Source organism: Pseudophryne corroboree, chromosome 2 (assembly GCF_028390025.1).
Source record: "Pseudophryne corroboree isolate aPseCor3 chromosome 2, aPseCor3.hap2, whole genome shotgun sequence".
Lineage (NCBI taxonomy): Eukaryota > Metazoa > Chordata > Amphibia > Anura > Myobatrachidae > Pseudophryne > Pseudophryne corroboree.
In genome coordinates this window covers 765,442,211-765,466,838 of record NC_086445.1, presented here as the reverse complement: position 1 = coordinate 765,466,838, position 24,628 = coordinate 765,442,211, and the positions used below count along the sequence as shown (strand labels likewise).

Sequence of the window (24,628 nt, the reverse complement as noted above, 5' to 3'; positions counted from 1 at the left end):
GTCACTCAAATCTGCAAATATCAGCTCAACAACAGGTGCCCAGGGGGTGCAAAATTAGGAACTCCACAAATAAACTCAAGCACTGTTCCTTGCCGTCTCTTCTGATGCATATATTGTCTACTCCCATCGGAGCAGAGAGCAGGGGGCTGGTACTAATTACTCAGGCCCAGGCTTGCTGGAGGGGCCCGGTGGGTGACCAGGTCAGCTGCTATGGGGGGCACTGTCCCTGTTTGCAGTGCTACTGAGGGGGACAAATGTCCACCCTCACGTGGTCACTATTCTTCCATTTTTGTGTGTGTGAAGCAAGGTGGTTTGTGGCCGCACCCCTTCATTATCCAGGCCCATGACCGCTCTTAGTGGCCCTGTCCACTCCAATGCCTCAGCAACATATACACAAACCTGCACTAGAGTAAAAAAGATACCCACCCTTTTAAGCTGAACAGGAAATAGATAACAATGACTCACACAAAACAAATAGTGCAGATTGGAATGAGACGTGTTAACATTACAGGAAGAACAAAAGTAAAATGTAAGCCAACCATAAACCTGTAATCATATGGCTCATTATACCTGTTGCAAGAAAACATGCTAAAACATCAATATTTGGGCAGATATTTACCAAGCAAAAGACTAGGCAAGGTTAACTAGTTAGGATACATAGGTAGATTTTCATGAACAACAGGAATGTACACATCTGCATAAAAATATCCCTGCAAAAATGGAGGGGTATCCTGGCTTAAACCAGAAACCTGTGGATCTCCCAGCATGCTTTGGCAATACCCGGCTGTCAGAGTATACTGGGACTTGTAGTATGTGAGGCAGCGGTTGGATAAGCTTAATATGTCCAACTAAAATATTTGGCAATGCATGAAATTGAATTACACAAAAAATTAAATAAGTACACTGATAAATTAATTATATGAAGACATTTTTCTAGATTTTGTTGTGAACCCTGCGGTGCCTAATCAAATGTGAGCTGCGAAAAAAGCATTTTCCACATTCATTGCAAGTGTAGGGCCTTTCCCCAGTATGGACTTTTTGATGTCTGACCAGGTCAGAACTGTGCCGGAAACTCTTGCCACATTCAGTGCAGACGTAGGGTCGTTCTCCTGTATGCACTCTCCTGTGGATAATAAGATTGGAACTGTTTATAAAGCTTTTCCCGCACTCCTTACACACGTATGGCCGTTCTCCAGTGTGAATTCTCTGGTGCATGACTAGGTAAGCGCTGCTGATAAAACTCTTTCCACATTCTTTGCAGACGTGAGGTCTTTCACCTGTGTGAGTTCTCTGGTGAATGATGAGACTGGCATTCTGGGTAAAACTCTTGCCACACACAGTGCAAATGTAGGATTTAGCTGGCTTAGCAGCTTTTACTTCTGAGTTAGCGTTAATATTACGTTCCATGAAAGTGCAATTTGCATCTTGGGCATTAGTACTTCTGCCACTCATTAAATGTCTCCTCCTTGTCCGGGTTTTTGGAAAGTTAATTGCTTTTTCAAGGAATGGAGTATCCTTTTCAGTGCACGTTTCCTCTATCACTTGAGTGTTTATTGGGGTTGCAGTCCCTATAGCATATTTCAGTGCAAGACTCGATATACATGGTGTCTTTATAATAGTTCTGGAGTTGGATGTACTTCCTCCGTCACACAATGTATTCTCCAGCGGAGCACTGAGGAAAGATCCCTTGTGTATGATTTGAGGAACATTATCGCTTGCAGGATCTTGTATATTTCCATCATCTTCTGGAGTGGCGTAACAAAAGTTTACATGTGTTCCACCTTCATCTTCAGATTGGTCATCTTTACCTGTCAAGCAAACATTACAGATTAATTAGAATCATACCAACATCTGTCTTCCAGCACACCCCAGAGGTGCTGTCAAATGTGTCATAAAACCATGCTCCAAAAAGAATGTCAGCAACACAAAGGCTTACACTATGGGCTGATCCAGAGTTGCGAGCAAACGGAAGCTTGGAGAAACCATGTAGCACTGCAGGTGGGGCAGATTTACAATGTGCAGAGACAGTTAGATTTGGGAGGGGTGTGTCCTAGCAGAACTCTACATTGCACTGTACAAGTAAAGCCGTCCAGTATGTGTGTGCTACATGCAAAAGCAGCCCGTATTTACCCTGCATGCATGCAACATAAATAAATATTGTATTTGCACCCCTTGTAGTACTACATGGTCTATCCAGGTACAAAGATGATCAGTTTGCTTTTGCATTGCTCCCAAATATGAATAAACCCATATGTCTCTTAAGGGCAAATTATTCTGTTGAAAGGGGATTGTGTGTGTATGGCACTGAGTTTACCCATGTTTCTGAATGACACATTTGATAAAAGACTTTAGGAAATACCGAGATCACAATGATATAATTCTTTTTAAACTATGTTTACTTTATGTATACAAAAATAAATAAATATTGTGTTAAGTTTTGGATATTTTTTGTGGTTAAATACCTTGCTACTTGTTTGTTTTTAAATGTTACAATGCAGCCTGTTGCTGCATCTTTACACAGATGGGAGCATGTAGTCTTCCACTACCCAACACTAAATTACCCACTAAAAGGCACTTTGGGGTATATTTACTAAAATTCGTATTTTCCCGTCTGAGGTCAAAGTTCAATCACGAATGACATCGAAAGTGTAAAGTTGCAACTTTTTGAATTTATTACGACTAATTTACTAAGCTGTCGTATTCTGCATTTTCGGATTTACCGATGTCGATGTCATTCGTTTTTTTTTGCAGTGTTTTACGTGAGTGACTTGTAAAACACTGCCGACTTTAATACAATGAATCTCGGCCGGATCTGAGAGATCCGTGCTGGGCTTCATTGTGCACCTTTTTAAAAAATGAAATCAGTGTTAAAATAAAAATAAAAATTGCGTGGGGTCCCCCCTCCTAAGCCAAACCAGCCTCGGGCTCTTTGAGCCGGCCCTGGTTGAAAAAATATGGGGGAAAAAATGTCAGGGGTTCCCCCATATTTAAACAACCAGCACCGGGCTCTGCGCCTGGTCCTGGTTCCAAAAATACGGGGGACAAAAAGCGTAGGGGTCCCCCGTATTTCTGAAACCAGCACCGGGCTCCACTAGCCAGATACATAATGCCACAGCCGGGGGACACTTTTATCTAGGTCCCTGCGGCCCTGGCATTACATAACCAACTAGTCCCTCATGGCCGGGGTACCCTGGAGGAGTGGGGACCCCTTCAATCAAGGGGTCCCCCCCCTCCAGCCACCCAAGGACCAGGGGTGAAGCCCGAGGCTGTCCCCCCCATCCAAGGGCTGCGGATGGGAGGCTGATAGCCTTTTTGTCAAAAAATGAATATTGTTTTTAGTAGCAGTACTACAAGTCCCAGCAAGCCTCCCCCGCAAGCTGGTACTTGGAGAACCACAAGTACCAGCATGCAGAGGAAAACCGGGCCCGCTGGTACCTGTAGTACTACTACTAAAAAAATACCCCAATAAAAACATAAGACACACACCTTGAAAGTAAAACTTTAATACATACATCCACACCTCCATATACACATACTTACCTATGTTCACACGAGGGTCGGTCCTCTACTCCATGTAGAATCCATGGTGTACCTGTTGAAAAAATTATACTCACAAAATCCAGTGTAGATGGCTCCTCTTTTAATCCATTTGTAATCCAGGTACTTTGCAAAATAAAAAAACGGACACCCGACCTCGCACTGAAAGGGGCCCCATGTTTTCACATGGGACCCCTTTCCCCGAATGCCAGGAACCCCCTCTGACTTATGTCTAAGACGGTTCCATCAGCCAATCAGGGAGCGCCACGTTGTGGCACCCTCCTGATTGGCTGTGTGCTCCTGTAGTGTATGACAGGCAGCACACGGCAGTGTTACAATGTAGCGCCTATGCGCTCCATTGTAACCAATGGTGGGAACTTTGTGGTCAGCGGTTGACCGAAAGTAACCTCACCGCTGACCACAAAGTTCCCACCATTGGTTATAATGGAGCGCATAGGCGCTACATTGTAACATTGCCGTGTGCTGCCTGTCATAAACTACAGGAGCACACAGCCAATCAGGAGGGTGCCACAACGTGGCGCTCCCTGATTGGCTGATGGAACCGTCTTAGACATAAGTCAGAGGGGGTTCCTGGCATTCGGAGAAAGGGGTCCCATGTGAAAACATGGGGCCCCTTTCAGTGCGAGGTCGGGTGTCCGTTTTTTTATTTTGCAAAGTACCTGGATTACAAATGGATTAAAAGAGGAGCCATGTACACTGGATTTTGTGAGTATAATTTTTTCAACAGGTACACCATGGATTCTACATGGAGAAGAGGACCGACCCTCGTGTGAACATAGGTAAGTATGAGTATATGGAGGTGTGGATGTATGTATTAAAGTTTTACTTTCAAGGTGTGTGTCTTATGTTTTTATTGGGGTATTTTTTTAGTAGTAGTACTACAGGTACCAGCGGGCCCGGTTTTCCTCCGAATGCTGGTACTTGTGGTTCTCCAAGTACCAGCTTGCGGGGGAGGCTTGCTGGGACTTGTAGTACAGCTACTAAAAACAATATTCATTTTTTGACAAAAAGGCTATCAGCCTCCCATCCGCAGCCCTTGGATGGGGGGGGGACACCCCTGGTCCTTGGGTGGCTGGAGGGGGGGGACCCCTTGATTGAAGGGGTCCCCACTCCTCCAGGGTACCCCGGCCAGGGGTGACTAGTTGGTTATGTAATGCCAGGGCCGCAGGGACCAAGATAAAAGTGTCCCCCGGCTGTGGCATTATGTATCTGGCTAGTGGAGCCCGGTGCTGGTTTCAGAAATACGGCGGACCCCTACGCTTTTTGTCCCCCGTATTTTTGGAACCAGGACCAGGCGCAGAGCCCGGTGCTGGTTGTTTAAATATGGGGGAACCCCTATCATTTTTTCCCCCATATTTTTTCAACCAGGGCCGGCTCAAAGAGCCCGAGGCTGGTTTGGCTTAGGAGGGGGGACCCCACGCAATTGAAAAAAAAAAAAACTTTCCCACCCCTTCCCACTGAAAAACATGCACGGATCTCATGGATCCGTGCATGCCTATCCAAACACGGGGAAAAAAAGCAGGTCTGTTTTTTTTAGCACTTTTTCACGAATTGTATTTCAGCACGGCAGTGTTTGGCTATTGTCGGCAGTGTTTGTGATTTGCACTTTTTAGTAAATTACCGATTTCTACCAAATTGCAGGCGTATTTGACCGATGGTGTATTGATTCGTAATTTTTTCCTAGGACTTCCAAAATATTACGAATGCCCTCATCACTGCCGTGATTTGAGTTTAGTAAATTCCCGAGATGACACTTTGAAGAAAAAAACATCATCTCGGTCAAAATCGGGACCTTAGTAAATATACCCCTTTGACTGAGTGAATCAGCATGAAAACAGGCTGGACCAAGTTTATACCAGCTTAACCCCTTCTATCCCCTTGTTACTCATTGAATACTATAGAATTTTCTTTTTTCTCCAGTGCAGTGTTTCCAGGCTCACAGACTTCGTGTTATTATTCCCAAAGCACTACTGCATCCCAGTGAAATTTTGTAATATTACATTTAACTGTCGTACGGTGTCCGTTTCCTGCTGTAAGGCTACCTACTTGTCACTGTGCTGATCCAACACAGGCTCAGAGCTGCACCATTCTCTTTTCAGTTTCTACTACTGTATTCCTACAATTTTCTGGGATATTTTGACACCACATAGTTTTAATTTCATGGCTCCTTTGTTCACCTGTCCTCTTTTCTCATTTTATCTGCATTGATGGTGTAATGGTTAGCATCACTGCCTCACAGCACTGAGGTCATGGGTTCATCTCCTACCACAGCCCTAACAGTGTGGAGTTTGTATATTCTCCCTGTGCCTTTGTGTTTTTTTTCGTCCCACACTCTAAAAATATACTGGTAGGTTAATTGGTGCCTAACAAAAAAAGACCCCTAGTGTGTATTTGTGCGCACATGTGGTAGAAAACAAACATTGTGAGCTCTTCTGGGGCAGGGACTAACGTGAATGGCTAAATATATTTTCTGTAAAGAGCTGCGGAATATGTGTATGCTATATAAATAACTGATAATGATTGGTTGTTTTTTTTGTATTTTTATTTACTATGCACAAGAATGCTACTAAGAAGATGAAAGGGTCTCAATTGGGAATTATGCACCATCTCTCTCAATCTGGCTGGGTGACAGCGTCCCCTCCAAACTTATCGAACTTTGCCAACTGGGGATACATTCGTGACCCAAAATGACATCCAAGCCATGATCATGGAATTAAGGGGTCTCTTAATGCAGACTTTCAGCTATTGCGCACCGATCTGAGAACAGAGATTGCTATACCCTCAAACCAAACTCCTGTGGTGCTGCCACAAACAGAATATCTCCTCTAGGACAAGAACAGGGACCTGGAAAATAGGGAGCGAAGAACTAATCTTAGGGTCCATAATGTATACAAACAGAAAGTATATAATATATATAATAACTGGGCACAATGTGATTAAATAGCCAATTTAGCAGCTCCACCTAGTGGGTTAACCAACTCAGATATGAAGGGATAGGGGAAATAATGAGATAACTCACTACTACCGCCGGGTCGCACCTGGGATTTTAAAACGGGTCCTTCCTGGGTGCGACCAGGAATTGGAATCTGAGAACTGGCTCCCCGACCCGGCATATTGCCGGGTCGCGTTGTCATCGGGGGAAGGGCACTACGTCGTCATTGGATGCGGAGGTGGCACTAGAAAATGAGATCATCTCTGCGCAGCCTCTCCCTACGCTTTGACTGGGTAACGGGTCGCATTGACCTGGGAAACCCGTTCACACTGCACCTGACCCGGTAATAACCCTTCTTTATTTCCGGGTTAAATTACCAGGTCATATTGCCGCGTCGACACGGGCCAGTGTGCGATGTGAAAGCACTTTGCCTGAATTAGCGGGTCGCCTGACCCGGCAATTCAACCCGGTAAAAAAGAAGGGTTATTACCAGGTTGAATACCGGGTTAGGCGCAGTGTGAATGGGAGCGGTTTCGATGCGCCGCCTCCACCCCCGCCCCTGCTGCACCCCCCGCTGCTATGGCAACCGACCCGGTATATTGCCAGGTCGAAAAGCCAGCAAAGCAGAGCAAATGCCGGATCCCACCCGGTAAGAACACGTTTCTCTTCCCGGGTGGGATCCGGCATTTGCGATCTGAAAGCAGTATGAGAACTGCAAGAGATCACCAAGACTTTGCTGGATAATGACCACAATATAAACGGGGAGTCCCCTTCTGTCTGAATGTTGAAATTAGAGGGCGCCCAGTGTCTGTGTAGGAGCCTACGGAAGACTTGCTAGAGGCTCAATCCCAGTTGCAGTGAAAAAGAGGCTGCTCCACAACATCATGACCTACCACCCACTTGACCACTGACATCTATGATACCAGTACACTGGATAAGATGTTTATAATGTTAGTACTGTTCACCCCTTTGATTTTATAAATGGTTTCTCTGTAACCTGTATCCTCCCTAACTCCTTGTGGCCCCAAATAAATCTATTTTAGCTATGCCAGGGACCCTCCCCATAACGGATCCCATAGATGCATTTGGCTGCTGCTGGGGGCTGAGGGGCTGGGACATTGACCCTGGACTGAGATTCATTTTCTAATGTTTCTTGTGTGTCTTACATTGCTCTGCATTATTCATATGCAATTTCTTAAGCTAGTCATGTACTGCTACCAGGAACACATTTTATCTAGTACTACTTGGTGGGCAGTAACTTGACTACCTAGTCCTTTTCACTACACCTACATTGCAGGACTCATTAGCCAACTCTCTCCTCTCGCTACTTTTGGCTCTAACTGGGCACATCAGTAGCAGAAATTCATCACCAACTTGAGGAGGTGTATGGTGACAACGTCATGTCACGGAAACAAGTTAGGGTTTGGTGCAATGCCTATGGTGGACGTGCTTGGCTGGCTGGATGTAGGGGTGCCATCTCCATTCTTTGTTCCATGTTACCCATTCCACCCACTGATGAGACAGATGTACTTACTTGGGAGAAAGATCTGGGGATTTGTCTGGATGCGGAGGAGTGGTCACTCATTCATCAATGCAGTCTAAGGCTACTTATAATAAAAACATCATAGCTCGACAGTGACAGTATGGGGTGGGCAGTGCTATCAGCAGGTTGTACACAATTGCATAATGCTTATCTCCTCCGGGGTGGAGCTCCAGGGCCAATGGTGTCACGGGGTGGAAGGAAAGTCAGTAGTGGGAGGAAAGTTATTTGCGGGCCCTGGGTGGATCAATGGCAGACATTAGTGATGTAACTGCCTGGGCTGCACAGACTGGGGAGGTTGGTCACCTGTACCTGCATCCGCAGGTGGGGTATGTCTCGTATGTAGCATGGAGTCGCTAGTAGGTGAAGCTTAAGTGGGAAATGTTGCTGCACTGCTTCAAATGCAGAGTCTCTCCCATACCTGCTGTTTGCAGGTGGATCCAGTCTGAAGATCGACACTGTCTAGGTCGACAATTTTTAGGTCCACCACTAGGTCGACATGTGCTAGGTCGTCAGGTCAAAAGGTCGAGATGAGTTTTTCCCATTTTTTTTTAACTTTTTCATACTTAACGATCCCCGTGGACTACGATTGGAACGGTAATGCGAGGGTACACGGTGCACTAACTGGGCTTCCCGGTCACTGCACGGAGAAAACGACACCAAAAAAACATGAAAAAAACTCATGTCGACCTTTTGACCTGTCGACCTAGCACATGTCGACCTAGAAACCCTGTCGACCTTCAGACCCTGTCGACCTAAACATTGTCGACCTAGACACTGTCGATTTGATGATCCACACCCGTTTGCAGGGGCTGAGCCACATTCCATGGAGCAACAGAAGATCAATATACTGGGAGAAGGGACACTGAATAGGCCTTGGAAGCTACTGAAGCAGGTTGTTGGCTGGGACAAAGCATTTTTTTTATGCAAAGCTCATGTGTTTTATTTTATGTGAGGGATAATGTGTTTTTTTTTCCTATCTGGGGCCAAATTATTAATTTTTTTTTCCTATGTAGGGGTCATTGTGTTTGTTTCCTATCAGGGCCAATGTTTTTTTTTTTTTTTTTTTTCATGTGAAGCATACATGTTTTATTATTTTCCTGCGGAGGCCTATGGGCCTAATTTAGATCTGATCGCAGCAGCAAATTTGTTAGCTAATGGGCAAAACCATGTGCACTGCAGGTGGGGCAGAAGTAACATGTGCAGAGAGAGTTAGATTAGGGTGGGGTGTGTTTAAACTGAAATCTAAATTGCAGTGTAAAAATAAAGCAGCCAGTATTTAGCCTGCACAGAAACAATATAACCCACCCAAATCTAACTCTCTCTGCATATGTTATATCTGACCCCCCCTGAGGTGGAGTTGATCGCTAGCTGCAGTTGTTCGCTGCATAGTGATCATTTAAAAAAATGGCAAAACTACGCATGCGTATGAGCTGCAATGCGCACGCGCGGAGTACGGATACAAAGAGCATCGTTGTTTTGCGCTACTTCTAGCGACAATTCCATTTGCACAGCCGATTGCAAGGAGATTGACAGGAAGTGTGAGTTTATGGGTGTCAACTTACAGTTTTCTGGGAGTGTTTGGAAAAACGCAGGAGTGTTCAGGCGTTTGCAGGGTGGGTATCTGACGTCAATTCCGGGACCTTCGTCACAGCAATCATCGCACAGAATAAGTAACTACGGGGCTGGTCTTGTTTTGCACAAAATGTTTTTGGACCGCTCGGCTGCACAGGCGTTCGCACTCTTGCAAAGTGAAAATACACTCCCCCGGGTGGCGACTACGTGTTTGCACGGCTGCTAAAAGTAGCTAGCGAACGATCAACTTGGAATGAGGGCCATAGTTTTGCCCATTAGCTAACAAATTTGCTGCTGCAATCATATCTGAATTACCCCCAATGTGTTTGGCTTTTTTTCCTAATGTGTTTTCTTTTTTTCCTGTGGGGGGCCCAATGTGTTTCTTTTTTCTGTCAGGTACCATTGTATTTTATTACTAAGGATTTTGTATGGTCTGATGAATATTTGGAAGGGAACCCAAATTTATACTACTATTCCACCTAGAACTAGATTATGACAAACTACACAACTATTTATATTGGTTATGCATGCCAAGGGTCCAGTTCCATGCTCAAATTTAAATGAAATGCAATAATAATTATGAGGGTTTATCCCACAAGGGGGCGCCAAAATCTATATTCCCTTACCAAAAAAATTAAGTTCAAGCCAGCCCTGGGTGGGGGTGTCCATACACTCGGGAATTTGGGATATGGTCCTGTCCTTGATAGGTAGAACAATCAACGCTACACCTTCTAAGGATTCTTTGTCATTTTTTGTAACCCGCTTCGTATGGTCTTCAAACTACGCAAAAAACATTTAGGGCACATTTGTAACACGGCTAAGCTCCTTAGTGCCATGAACTGGAAGCAGCCTAACCATGCCCTCTCTTCCTGCTCTTGTCAATAAAGTATGCTATAATGCTTCCATGAAATACATATCAGCTCTCCTCCATGGCAAAGTGACATCTTATGATGAGGTTTAGGAGTCGTGGTTTACCCAGAACAACCAGCCTATGCCTGGGACACTATAAAGAGACTCCTCGGAGGGAACTCTGCTATGATATTCTAGCTTAGGGAGGCCTTGTTGCATCCCCCCCCCCTTCTAAAATACATAACCTGTGTTGCCTATAAATTCTCGTCATGCCAACCTCTGTAATTGTTTAAAAAAATTGTATATAAACATTTCCTCATTACTGGAAACGAGACCCCATGCATCAATATTTATTAATGTTTGATTCATATGTTTGCCATTGGTATGCACTGGTTTTCTAATAGACACTGTATGGTTTGAAGTTCTGTAATGTTATGTATGTCTAATGCTTTATGTCTAAAGATTTCTGTATCCCATGTTTGTGATAATTGTAGGCATACAGATGCGTCCTCATACATCTGGCCTCAATATGCCATGCAGTGCAAGATGCCTGGCGTGAGTGAGCAGTCAACTCTGCTAACGTCGGGCGTCTTTTTTGCCAAAAATGCGTCTTAGGCGCAGCGCAACTAGGGCGCACGAGGAGACTGTGCTGATTGATGTGAAATGTGACACTTGTATATTGTGTGTGACTGAGTCTGTGAGAGGAGCAGAACAGAACATGTATTGGAAAAACACTGCAGATGCTCCATTGTACTATAGCATTTCGTGTACAGATTCAGAGACTCAGTCACACACAAATATACATGTGTTATATATCAAATTAATCAGTATAGTCTCCCTGTGCGTCCTAGTCACATTATGCTGTGAGCATTTTGGATAAAAAAAAGCTGCCCGACACTACCAGAGTTTCACGGCACATGACGTGCAAAGAGGGACTGTTTGGCACGACTGCAGCAAAGATGTATGAGGACATATCTGATTCAGAGGTGTATGCACTACCAATGCCAGACGTAGTGGAGAGGTAATTTGCTACTGAGCACGCATCTCAGTTGCACCGCAAATGTGTCCCGATTGTGTCCGTTCAGGGACGCAGTTCTAATTTCAGGCGAATGTGGGGAGAAGTGTATTGAAAATAGCAGTGGATCTCCCGAGCAGTGATAGGGAGGGGACTCAGCACACGCAGCCAGATGGCCTATATTATGGAGTTGTTGCAGGTGTGTCGGTGAGAGCGGTTGTGTACACAGACACTGGAACGCTCACATAGGAAGCCATACATGGATGGAAAACCTGCACCTGCTGCAGAGCTGGTTCTCCGTTCGACGGTGCAATTGATATTACAGTTCAAACAGACGCTGACAGTGGGCGACTCAGTCCTTGCACATTTGGATGGACGCACACAAGGGAAGGACTTTGTAGCAGCATTTGCATAAAGTCGCAGCCGGGCGACCACCAATAGATGCTGCTGCGTGCACCTCATAATCAGGCCCATGTGCTCCACTAGAATATGTTACTTGTGTTTTCCGCGGTTATAAATAAATGTAAAAATGCTAACAAATGAGTAAATAATAAGATTTTACTTACCGATAAATCTATTTCTCGGAGTCCGTAGTGGATGCTGGGGTTCCTGAAAGGACCATGGGGAATAGCGGCTCCGCAGGAGACAGGGCACAAAAAGTAAAGCTTTTCCAGATCAGGTGGTGTGCACTGGCTCCTCCCCCCATGACCCTCCTCCAGACTCCAGTTAGGTACTGTGCCCGGACGAGCGTACACAATAAGGGAGGATTTTGAATCCCGGGTAAGACTCATACCAGCCACACCAATCACACCGTACAACTTGTGATCTAAACCCAGTTAACAGTATGATAACAGCGGAGCCTCTGAAAGATGGCTTCCTTCAACAATAACCCGAATTAGTTAACAATAACTATGTACAATTATTGCAGATAATCCGCACTTGGGATGGGCGCCCAGCATCCACTACGGACTCCGAGAAATAGATTTATCGGTAAGTAAAATCTTATTTTCTCTATCGTCCTAGTGGATGCTGGGGTTCCTGAAAGGACCATGGGGATTATACCAAAGCTCCCAAACGGGCGGGAGAGTGCGGATGACTCTGCAGCACCGAATGAGAGAACTCCAGGTCCTCCTTAGCCAGAGTATCAAATTTGTAAAATTTTACAAACGTGTTCTCCCCTGACCACGTAGCTGCTCGGCAAAGTTGTAATGCCGAGACCCCTCGGGCAGCCGCCCAAGATGAGCCCACCTTCCTTGTGGAGTGGGCCTTTACAGATTTAGGCTGTGGCAGGCCTGCCACAGAATGTGCAAGTTGGATTGTGCTACAGATCCAACGAGCAATCGTCTGCTTAGACGCAGGAGCACCCATCTTGTTGGGTGCATACAATATAAACAACGAGTCAGATTTTCTGACTCCAGCTGTCCTTGCAATATATATTTTTAATGCTCTGACAACGTCCAGTAACTTGGAGTCCTCCAAGTCACTTGTAGCCGCAGGCACTACAATAGGCTGGTTCAGATGAAATGCTGACACCACCTTAGGGAGAAAATGCGGACGAGTCCGCAGTTCTGCCCTGTCCGAATGGAAAATCAGATATGGGCTTTTGTAAGATAAAGCTGCCAGTTCTGACACTCTCCTGGCCGAAGCCAGGGCTAGAAGCATGGTCACTTTCCATGTGAGATATTTCAAATCCACCTTCTTTAGTGGTTCAAACCAATGAGATTTTAGAAAGTCCAAAACCACATTGAGATCCCACGGTGCCACTGGAGGCACCACAGGAGGCTGTATATGTAGCACTCCCTTAACAAAGGTCTGGACTTCAGGGACTGAAGCCAATTCTTTTTGAAAGAAAATCGACAGGGCCGAAATTTGAACCTTAATAGATCCCAATTTGAGACCCATAGACAATCCTGATTGCAGGAAATGTAGGAATCGACCCAGTTGAAATTCCTCCGTCGGAGCACTCCGATCTTCGCACCACGCAACATATTTTCGCCAAATTCGGTGATAATGTTGCACGGTTACTTCCTTCCTTGCTTTAATCAAAGTAGGAATGACTTCTTCCGGCATGCCTTTTTCCTTTAGGATCCGGCGTTCAACCGCCATGCCGTCAAACGCAGCCGCGGTAAGTCTTGAAACAGACAGGGACCCTGCTGAAGCAAGTCCCTCCTTAGAGGTAGAGGCCACGGATCTTCCGTGATCATCTCTTGAAGTTCCGGGTACCAAGTCCTTCTTGGCCAATCCGGAACCACTAGTATCGTCCTTACGCCTCTTTGCCGTATAATTCTCAATACTTTTGGTATGAGAGGCAGAGGAGGAAACACATACACCGACTGGTACACCCAAGGCGTTACCAGCGCGTCCACAGCTATTGCCTGCGGATCTCTTGACCTGGCGCAATACCTGTCCAGTTTTTTGTTGAGGCGAGACGCCATCATGTCCACCATTGGTCTTTCCCAACGGGTTACCAGCAAGTGGAAGACTTCTGGATGAAGTCCCCACTCTCCCGGGTGAAGATCGTGTCTGCTGAGGAAGTCTGCTTCCCAGTTGTCCACTCCCGGGATGAACACTGCTGACAGTGCTATCACATGATTCTCTGCCCAGCGAAGAATCCTTGCAGCTTCTGCCATTGCACTCCTGCTTCTTGTGCCGCCCTGTCTGTTCACATGGGCGACTGCCGTGATGTTGTCCGACTGGATCAACACCGGTTTTCCCTGAAGCAGAGGTTCTGCCTGGCTTAGAGCATTGTATATTGCTCTTAGTTCCAGAATGTTTATGTGAAGAGACGTTTCCAGGCTCGTCCATACTCCCTGGAAGTTTCTTCCTTGTGTGACTGCTCCCCAGCCTCTCAGGCTGGCGTCCGTGGTCACCAGGATCCAATCCTGTATGCCGAATCTGCGGCCCTCCAATAGATGAGCACTCTGCAACCACCACAGAAGAGACACCCTTGTCCTTGGAGACAGGGTTATCCGCAGGTGCATCTGAAGATGCGACCCTGACCATTTGTCCAACAGATCCCTTTGGAAAATTCTTGCGTGGAATCTGCCGAATGGAATTGCTTCGTAAGAAGCCACCATTTTTCCCAGGACTCTTGTGCATTGATGTACAGACACCTTTCCTGGTTTTAGGAGGTTCCTGACAAGCTCGGATAACTCCTTGGCTTTTTCCTCCGGGAGAAAAACCTTTTTCTGAACCGTGTCCAGAATCATCCCTAGGAACAGCAGACGAGTTGTCGGCATTAACTGGGATTTTGGAATATTCAGAATCCACCCGTGCTGTTTTAGCACTTCTTGCGACAGTGCTAATCCCATCTCTAGCTGTTCTCTGGACCTTGCCCTTATTAGGAGATCGTCCAAGTATGGGATAATTAATATGCCTTTTCTTCGAAGAAGAATCATCATCTCGGCCATTACCTTTGTAAAGACCCGAGGTGCCGTGGACAATCCGAACGGCAGCGTCTGAAACTGATAGTGACAGTTTTGTACAACGAACCTGAGGTACCCCTGGTGTGAGGGGTAAATTGGAACGTGGAGATACGCATCCTTGATGTCCAAGGATACCATAAAGTCCCCCTCTTCCAGGTTCGCTATCACTGCTCTGAGTGACTCCATCTTGAACTTGAACTTCTTTATGTACAGGTTCAAGGACTTCAGATTTAGAATAGGCCTTACCGAGCCATCCGGCTTCGGTACCACAAAAAGAGTGGAATAATACCCCTTCCCTTGTTGTAGAAGAGGTACCTTGACTATCACCTGCTGAGAGTACAGCTTGTGAATGGCTTCCAAAACCGTCTCCCTTTCGGAGGGGGACGTTGGTAAAGCAGACTTCAGGAAACGGCGAGGTGGATCTGTCTCTAATTCCAACCTGTACCCCTGAGATATTATCTGCAGGATCCAGGGATCTACCTGCGAGTGAGCCCACTGCGCGCTGTAATTTTTGAGACGACCACCCACCGTCCCCGAGTCCGCTTGAGAAGCCCCAACGTCATGCTGAGGCTTTTGTAGAAGCCGGGGAAGGCTTCTGTTCCTGGGAAGGAGCTGCCTGTTGCTGTCTCTTCCCTCGACCTCTGCCTCGTGGCAGATATGAATAGCCCTTTGCTCTCTTATTTTTAAAGGAACGAAAGGGCTGCGGTTGAAAAGTCGGTGCCTTTTTCTGTTGGGGAGTGACTTGAGGTAGAAAGGTGGATTTCCCGGCTGTAGCCGTGGCCACCAAATCTGATAGACCGACTCCAAATAACTCCTCCCCTTTATACGGCAAAACTTCCATATGTCGTTTTGAATCCGCATCGCCTGTCCACTGTCGCGTCCATAAAGCTCTTCTGGCCGAAATGGACATAGCACTTACCCGTGATGCCAGTGTGCAGATATCCCTCTGTGCATCACGCATATAAAGAAATGCATCCTTTATTTGTTCTAACGACAGTAAAATATTGTCCCTGTCCAGGGTATCAATATTTTCAATCAGGGACTCTGACCAAACTACCCCAGCACTGCACATCCAGGCAGTCGCTATAGCTGGTCGTAGTATAACACCTGCATGTGTGTATATACTTTTTTGGATATTTTCCATCCTCCTATCTGATGGATCTTTAAGTGCGGCCGTCTCAGGAGAGGGTAACGCCACTTGTTTAGATAAGCGTGTTAGCGCCTTGTCCACCCTAGGAGGTGTTTCCCAGCGCTCCCTAACCTCTGGCGGGAAAGGGTATAATGCCAATAATTTCTTTGAAATTATCAGCTTTTTATCAGGGGCAACCCACGCTTCATTACACACGTCATTTAATTCTTCTGATTCAGGAAAAACTATAGGTAGTTTTTTCACACCCCACATAATACCCTGTTTAGTGGTACCTGTAGTATCAGCTAAATGTAACGCCTCCTTCATTGCCAAAATCATATAACGTGTGGCCCTACTGGAAAATACGGTTGATTCGTCACCGTCACCACTGGAGTCAGTGCCTGTGTCTGGGTCTGTGTCGACCGACTGAGGCAAAGGGCGTTTCACAGCCCCTGACGGTGTTTGAGTCGCCTGGACAGGCACTAATTGATTGTCCGGCCGTCTCATGTCGTCAAACGACTGCTTTAGCGTGTTGACACTATCCCGTAGTTCCATAAATAAAGGCATCCATTCTGGTGTCGACTCCCTAGGGGGTGACATCCTCATATTTGGCAATTGCTCCGCCTCCACACCAATATCGTCCTCATACATGTCGACACACACGTACCGACACACAGCAGACACACAGGGAATGCTCCTAACGAAGACAGGACCCACTAGCCCTTTGGGGAGACAGAGGGAGAGTTTGCCAGCACACACCAAAAGCGCTATATATATAACAGGGATAGCCTTATAATAAGTGCTCCCTTATAGCTGCTTTATATATATCAAAATATCGCCATAAATTTGCCCCCCCTCTCTGTTTTACCCTGTTTCTGTAGTGCAGTGCAGGGGAGAGACCTGGGAGCCGTCCTGACCAGCGGAGCTGTGAGAGGAAATGGCGCCGTGTGCTGAGGAGATAGGCCCCGCCCCTTTTCCGGCGGGCTCGTCTCCCGCTATTTAGTGAATCCAGGCAGGGGTTAAATATCTCCATATAGCCTCTGGGGGCTATATGTGAGGTATTTTTAGCCTTTATATAGGTTACATTTGCCTCCCAGGGCGCCCCCCCCCAGCGCCCTGCACCCTCAGTGACTGCGTGTGAAGTGTGCTGAGAGGAAAATGGCGCACAGCTGCAGTGCTGTGCGCTACCTTTAGAAGACTGCAGGAGTCTTCAGCCGCCGATTCTGGACCTCTTCTGACTTCAGCATCTGCAAGGGGGCCGGCGGCGCGGCTCCGGTGACCATCCAGGCTGTACCTGTGATCGTCCCTCTGGAGCTGATGTCCAGTAGCCAAGAAGCCAATCCATCCTGCACGCAGGTGAGTTCACTTCTTCTCCCCTCAGTCCCTCGTTGCAGTGATCCTGTTGCCAGCAGGACTCACTGTAAAATAAAAAACCTAAGCTAAACTTTTTCTAAGCAGCTCTTTAGGAGAGCCACCTAGATTGCACCCTTCTCGGCCGGGCACAAAAATCTAACTGGAGTCTGGAGGAGGGTCATGGGGGGAGGAGCCAGTGCACACCACCTGATCTGGAAAAGCTTTACTTTTTGTGCCCTGTCTCCTGCGGAGCCGCTATTCCCCATGGTCCTTTCAGGAACCCCAGCATCCACTAGGACGATAGAGAAATGATGTTCAGGTAGCTCCTAAATGTATGCAGCCAATCTGTAAATGCAGTGCATGCAGTCCTCCACAGAATGCATGCGGCTGTCACTGAGGTTCACCCACTTAGTATGGCTGCCTGAATCTGACTGCCTGCTGTGGGGAAACGCTGCGGAATGCATACAATACAGAAGTGAAACACTCACTTGTAGAAGTACTAGTGTGGCAGTCCCTGTTTTGCGAATACAAGTTGCTCCGTACACATAGCTCTTCTCCACGGTGGATGCGGGACACGATCTCAGGCTTGACATAAATATAACCTGTTGGCAAAAAAAGAGTGGATGTGTAGCCATTGATGAAATTCATATTCCAGAGGGTCTATGATAGAGGCTGGCACATATTGCCAAGTTAAAGGGATCCTCTTCAAATACAAAGCGTGTACCACAAATTGTATTTATTCCAAGGGAAAAGTAAGAGTCAAGTTGGGGACTTACCATATGTTATCAGAAGCGGAGCTCGGGTAGGGTGTATATCCTTTGAATACAATTTTCAAGTTAAAATTTGGACAGAGTGTATCAATATTTGTCACAACCTTTCCCTTCATTTCTAACTGACTGGTCTCCTGTGCTGGGCTGGCAGCAAAACGTGTGCCGTAAGAGGGGCCACAATAGGAGAAACACATACATACAACCAGCAACCAATAGAAACCAGGGATTTCTTTAGGTTGTACTTCCTGATTTTATGATGTTTTCATCAGCAAGCAGAAATAGATGGGAGCTGTGGTTAGTTAATAAAAGCAAAATAGACGTTATGGTAAGAACATAACGTTGATAACGTGATTTCTCTTAGGTCCACAGGTATCCACAGGATAACATTGGGATATTGTCGAGCGACAGCGAAAATGGCACCAACACGGTCACGAGCTTTCTGGCCTCCCAGGATGCATTGGGGCCTTCACCATATAGTCCCGCCCACTGACTCAGTCAAATCCGTTCTTTCCACAGCGATTTTAGGCAGGAACATCAGGTAGGGACCTGTTTAGGAGATAAGAACACACATGCACACCCTTCCATACAAGAAGGAAGAGGTTTTAGTGATTGTCTAGATCCTCAAATCAGATGCGTCTGGGTGGGATCCCTGTGGATACCCGTGGACATAAGAGAAATCACGTTATCAAGGGTAAGTTCTTACCATAACGTCTATTTCTCTGGCTGGGTCCACAGGATTATCCACAGGATAACATTGGGATTCCCAAAGCCATTTTAGTGGTGGGGACGCCCCTGATTGCACAGGAGGACCTTTCGCCCGAAGTCTGCGTCATGAGAGGCAAAAGTATCCAAGGCATAATGTCTAATGAATGTGTTTATGGAAGACCATGTGGCTGCCCTACATATCTGTTCTGCTGAAGCACCCTGTTGTGGTTCCCAAGTAGGACCTACCTTACGTGTAGAGTGTGCAGAGACATTAGCCTGAGTAGGGAGATCTGCATGAGAATAAGCTTCTGATATTACCATTCGGAGCCATCTCCCCAGCGTCTGTTTACTAGCAGGCCATCCTCTTCTATGGAATCCGTAGAGGATGAAGAGAGAATCTGTTTTTCTGATGGCACTAGTACGATCTATGTAGATTCTTAAAGCCCGGACCACGTCCAGCGACGCTTCTCCCGCAGAAAGTCCCGATACCTGAAAAGCTGGGACTACAATCTCTTCATTCAGGTGAAACTTTGATACCGCCTTTGGAAGATAACTAGATCTCGTTCTGAGAACTGCTCTGTCTGGAAAAAAACTTAGGAAAGGAGACTTACACGATAATGCTCCTAAATCTGACACTCTTCTGGCTGACGCCATTGCCAGTAAAAAAAGAACTTTAGCCGTTAACCACTTAAGATCTGCTTTCTTAAGTGGTTCAAACAGAGGACCCTGGAGAAATTTAAGAACTAAATTCAAATCCCAGGGAGCTATAGGAGGAACAAATGGAAGTTGAATATGTACTACCCCTTGAAAAAAGGTACGTACATCTTGTAGATCAGCAATCTTTCGCTGAAACCATACAGTTAACGCTGATACTTGAACCCTCAAGGAAGCAACTTTCAACCTTTATCCAATCCTGCTTGAAGGAAATCCAAAATCCTGGACACTTTAAAAGATCTCGGATTTAAATTTTTTCCAGTACACCAATGAATATAGGCTTGCCATATTCTATGATACACATGGGCCGAAGAAGGCTTTCTTGGTCTAAGCATAGTTTGGATTACTCGTTTCGAAAATCCTTTAGCCTCGAAGATAGAGGTTTCAACAGCCACGCCGTCAAAGACAGGCGATCCAGATGACTGTGACAACAAGGACCCTGCATTAGTAGATCTGGACGTTGAGGGAGCAGTATCAGTGCTTCCACGGACATTCTCAACAGATCTGTGTACCAATGCCTTCTTGGCCAAGCTGGAGCTATTAGAATCATTGCGCCTTTTGCTTGTTTTATCTCTCTCACTACTCTGGGTAACAGAGATATTGGAGGGAACAGATACGCCAGCTGAAACCTCCATTCTACTGACAGTGCATCTACAAGGACCGCTCCTGGGTCCCTTGTTCTCGATCTGTACCTTGGAACTTTGTTGTTTAGACGAGACGCCATAAGGTCTATCTCTGGTAGACCCCATCTGTTCACCAGTGTCTGAAACACTTCTGGGTGTAGTGCCCATTCGGTTTCCTGAATGGTGTGTCGACTGAGAAAATCCGCTTCCCAGTTTAGTACACCCGGGACAAATACTGCTGACAATGCTGGGAGATGGAGTTCTGCCCATCTTAGAATGGGAGTTACTTCCTCCATCAGTCTCATGCTGTGAGTACCTCGCTGATGATTGAGGTATGCTACTGCCGTCGCATTGTCTGAGCGAATCTGGACTGGTTTTCCCTGTAGACTGTCCTTTGCCTGAACTAGAGCCAAGTAAATGGCCCTTATTTCTAACAGATTTATCGGCAGGTGACTTTCCCTTGCAGTCATTTTCCCTGGAACCATAGGCTTTCGAGTACCGCACCCCAGCCCTGCAGGCTGGCATCTATTGTCAGGACTTGCCACTCTTTTATCCAAAAGGGTCTCCCCTTGTTTAAATGGTCTGTCTGTAGCCACTACGCTAGAGACCTTTTTACGCTTACTGGAATCTTTATCATCTGCTTTTTTATCGTCTGATGATTTCCGTTCCATTTGGTCAGAATAAGGTGCTGCAATGGTCTGGAATGGAATTGCGCATATTCCACCATGTCGAAGGTTGATACCATCAGACCCAACAGTCGCATTGCTACATGGACTGACATTGTCTGGGCATGCAACGCTTCCTGAGCCATGACCTGCACCTTGACTATCTTTTTCTCTGGTAGGAGAACTTTCTGTAGGTCTGAATCCAATATGGCCCCCAAATGAACCATCCGCTGTGACGGATACAGAGACGACTTTTCCCAATTTATGAGCCACCCGTGTCTCTGTAAACAAACTATCGTCTGTTGAAGATGGCTCAACAGTAAATCTTGCGACAGTGCTAAGATTAACAGGTCGTCCAGGTATGGGAATATTCTTATCCCCTGTTTGCGTAGACAAGCTGCCATAACCACCATGATCTTGGTAAACACCCTGGGTGCTGTAGCTAACCCGAAGGGCAGAGCTTGGAACTGAAAATGTTCTTGGAGGATGGCAAACCTCAGGTAACACTGATGCGACAGTGCTATAGGCACATGTAGGTAAGCATCCCGTACATCCAGAGATACCATGTAGTCTCCCGGTTCCATAGCCAACATTATGGAGCATAACATCTCCATGTGGAACTTTGGGATCCATATGTATTTGTTCAACATTTTCAGACTGAGAATTGGTCGATATGACCCATTTGGTTTCTGGATTAGAAATAGATTGGAGTAAAACCCCTGTCCCCCCTTTGTGATGGAGGTACTGGGACAATCACACCTGACTGCAGTAATTTCTGGACTGCTTCTTGCAGGGCATTGGCCTTTGATTCTATACGAGACGGGCTGGTGCAAAAAAATCTTTGAGGAGGCTGCCTCCTGAATGGGAACCCATACCCCTGAGATACTACCTTCTGCACCCAAGCATCTGCTGTTGACTGTTGCCATATGTGTGCAATATGAAGGAGTCGGCCCCCAACCCTGGAATCCTCCAGGTGGAGGCCCGTCTCTTCAGGCTGACTGTTTCTGTTCAGGCTTGGAAGCTGGCTTTTTGCTAGCCCACTGCTTCCTACCCCTGGATTTAAACTGGGGTTGCTTAGGCTCCTCTTTAGCTTTCGCTTTACTTTGCCAACGAAATGAGCGAAATTTTAAACCCTTGGACTTAGGGTTATAAGTAGCCGGAAATCTGACCTTTTTCGATTCAGCCTCTGATTCTAGGATATCCGATAAAGGTTTTCCAAATAATATATTACCGACAAAAGGCAATGCTTCCAATTCTTTCTTGGATTCCGCATCTGCCTTCCAGGTCCGTAGCCAAACTGCTCTGCGAGAAACTACTGTCAAGGCTGAAGCTTTAGAAGCAACTGTACCTACATCAATTGCTGCTTCTTCCAAATACTTGGCAGATTGTCTTAAACGGCAAAAACGATCCTCTTGCTCCCTAGTAGGAGAAGGGATGTCATTCTCTAGTTCTTCTATCCATTCGCCCATTGCCTTTGCTACCCAGGCCGAAGCCATAGCAGGTCTTACCACTGCTCCTACTAGAGAAAATATATTTTTCAAAAGGCTCTCTACCCTTCTGTCTGTGACATCATTTAGTGAGGTAGATGACAGTGGTAAAGCAGATTTATGCACGAGTCGCAGAACATGTGCATCTACTTTTGGAGGAACTTCTCTTTTCGAACAATCCACAGCTGGAAATGGATAATAAGAATCCCATCTTTTAGGAATCTTATACTTTTTACTGGGCGCTGCCCAAGACTCATCCATCATTTCCGTCAGCTCATCTGACGCTGGGAATTCAGCTTTCACTGATTTTGTTTGTTTAAATACAGGTGCTTTAGCTTTTAACACTGTCTTGGCTGGCTCTTCCAACGAGAGAACAGCCTTCACAGCATTAATAAGTTCAGCTACATCTTCTGAACTAAAACTCTGCGACTGATCATCATACGGAGTATTCAAATCTATTGTATCATCATCCGATGTATCATCTTGTGTAGTCTGCCACACAGACGTATCTGTCTTAGTCTTACCTGTCCCTTGGTTACTTGTAGAGGCTACTGGAACCAAACCATAGGAAGGGAGCTGCATGTATGGGTTCATAGTGTAACCTAACCCTTGAGGTGGTGCTACCGAAGTTAACCTATCCGCTATTGAAGATAGAGTCTTTGCGAACATATTCCATGGTGGCTCTGTTGGTGGTTGAACCAACTCCTGTTTTTACTTCGCTGAAAAGCGAAACAGTTTGCACACAAACCCTCATAAGTGACCAATTGATTCATATCAATTAGCCCTGACTTACAAGATAAGCATGTTAGGGCTGTAGGAGTGCTTGATAAATTCTCCTCATCACTTTTGCCGCTCACAGACATGGTAATAATCTGTTATTGACTACACAATTTGTGACTGAAAATCACCCTATATGTCAGTATATAGAGGTGAGATCAATCTGACCACAGTGCACCTGATTTGAGGGTCAGAACAGGACTGACATTACACAGAAAAGTCAGCACACATACTAGCAGTCAGTCACATGTTAAAGCATTAGACATTGCCATATGAGAATACAACCTCCATAACAACTTATACATAAGTAGGAAAATTGTACTTCTGTTTTTTAACTGGGTCTTTTTTCCAACATAACATGCAGAAAACACAGTAATATACAGGTCTCATATGCAATAGGTACTAAAAATTAACTATTCATACTAACAAGTAGAGAGAATTTTTAGTACTGTATACCCTGCCTCCGGACAGCGGGATACAGGGAGACTTACCACACTTCCATATCCAAGCAAATACGCTCGCAAGACGCTGAGTGGATTCAGACGCTACTGATGTACAATACCGCACTTGATTACTGATAATGGACACGGACGCTCACTGACAGACACGGACGCTGAGCGGCTTCCACGTGTATGCAGACGCTAAGGCCTGCGACTCGGTCTGGGCGGGATTTCTAGTGTACACAACCGCAGCGTCTACCCTCGTGGTAGCGTCTGAGCCGGAAGTGAGGTCATTCAGTTCATGAAACGAGAGACGCACGGAAACTGGCCATGAACTCGGAGGAGGGGCGGCCAGGAGAGCGCCTGAATCACCCTGTTGACTTAAACTCCCAGGATCGCGGCCTCTACCTAGTCCTGGCGCCTATGATCCCCGGAGCGTAGCGCTGTCACACTCGAGATGTTCGGCGCATCAACACACTGTTTGTAGTCTCCACCAAATCAGTGTAGCTGTGTCCTGACCCCTCTAGTAAGAGGAAGTCCATAGACTCACCGTCACCCCATGCTCCGGCCACAGCCTGGTTACGTCTGCTGGACCTGCTAGAACATCCGACACAGACGCCCGTCGAGACAGCACTAATACCCGAAGGTAAGCGTTGTTGCGACCCAGTGGGGAGTTGTTGGAGTGACTCTTTCTAGTATGCGTTTAAGACGCTGTTAGGGCAAGTCGCTCAAAAAACCAATATAGTAAGTCTATAAAAATAAAATAATAAAAGCTTGAGGCTGCTACTCTCAGCAGCCCTGCGACCATGCGGCTTCCTGCCGCACCAAGCAAAAAACTGATTTGACTAAGTGAGTGGGCGGGACTATATGGTGAAGGCCCCAATGCATCCTGGGAGTCCAGAAAGTTTGTGACCGTGTTGGTGCCATTTTCGCTGTTGCTCGACAATATCCCAATGTTATCCTGTGGATAATCCTGTGGACCCAGCCAGAGAAAGATGTTATATAAGCTTTCCACATAAGCTTTAATGGACTGCCCATCCCACAATGTATCATCGAGTCATTGCTTTATTT

At 46.2% G+C, this 24,628-nt stretch overlaps 1 protein-coding gene across 3 annotated transcripts in view; it reads right to left on the bottom strand.

Moving 5' to 3' along the window:
* Positions 1-480: 480 nt before the first annotated feature.
* LOC135047694 (zinc finger protein 432-like) overlaps positions 481-24,628 on the bottom strand; it is a 79,836-nt gene continuing 55,688 nt past the window's right edge. For all 3 annotated transcript variants that reach the window (XM_063955472.1, XM_063955471.1, XM_063955473.1), the window contains 2 exons: positions 17,865-17,978; positions 481-1,808 (listed from right to left, as the gene is read on the bottom strand). In XM_063955472.1, coding sequence (XP_063811542.1) covers positions 934-1,808; positions 17,865-17,978 — 989 coding nt within the window. In that variant the 3' untranslated portion in view covers positions 481-933. The remainder of the gene's footprint in view (positions 1,809-17,864; positions 17,979-24,628) is intronic.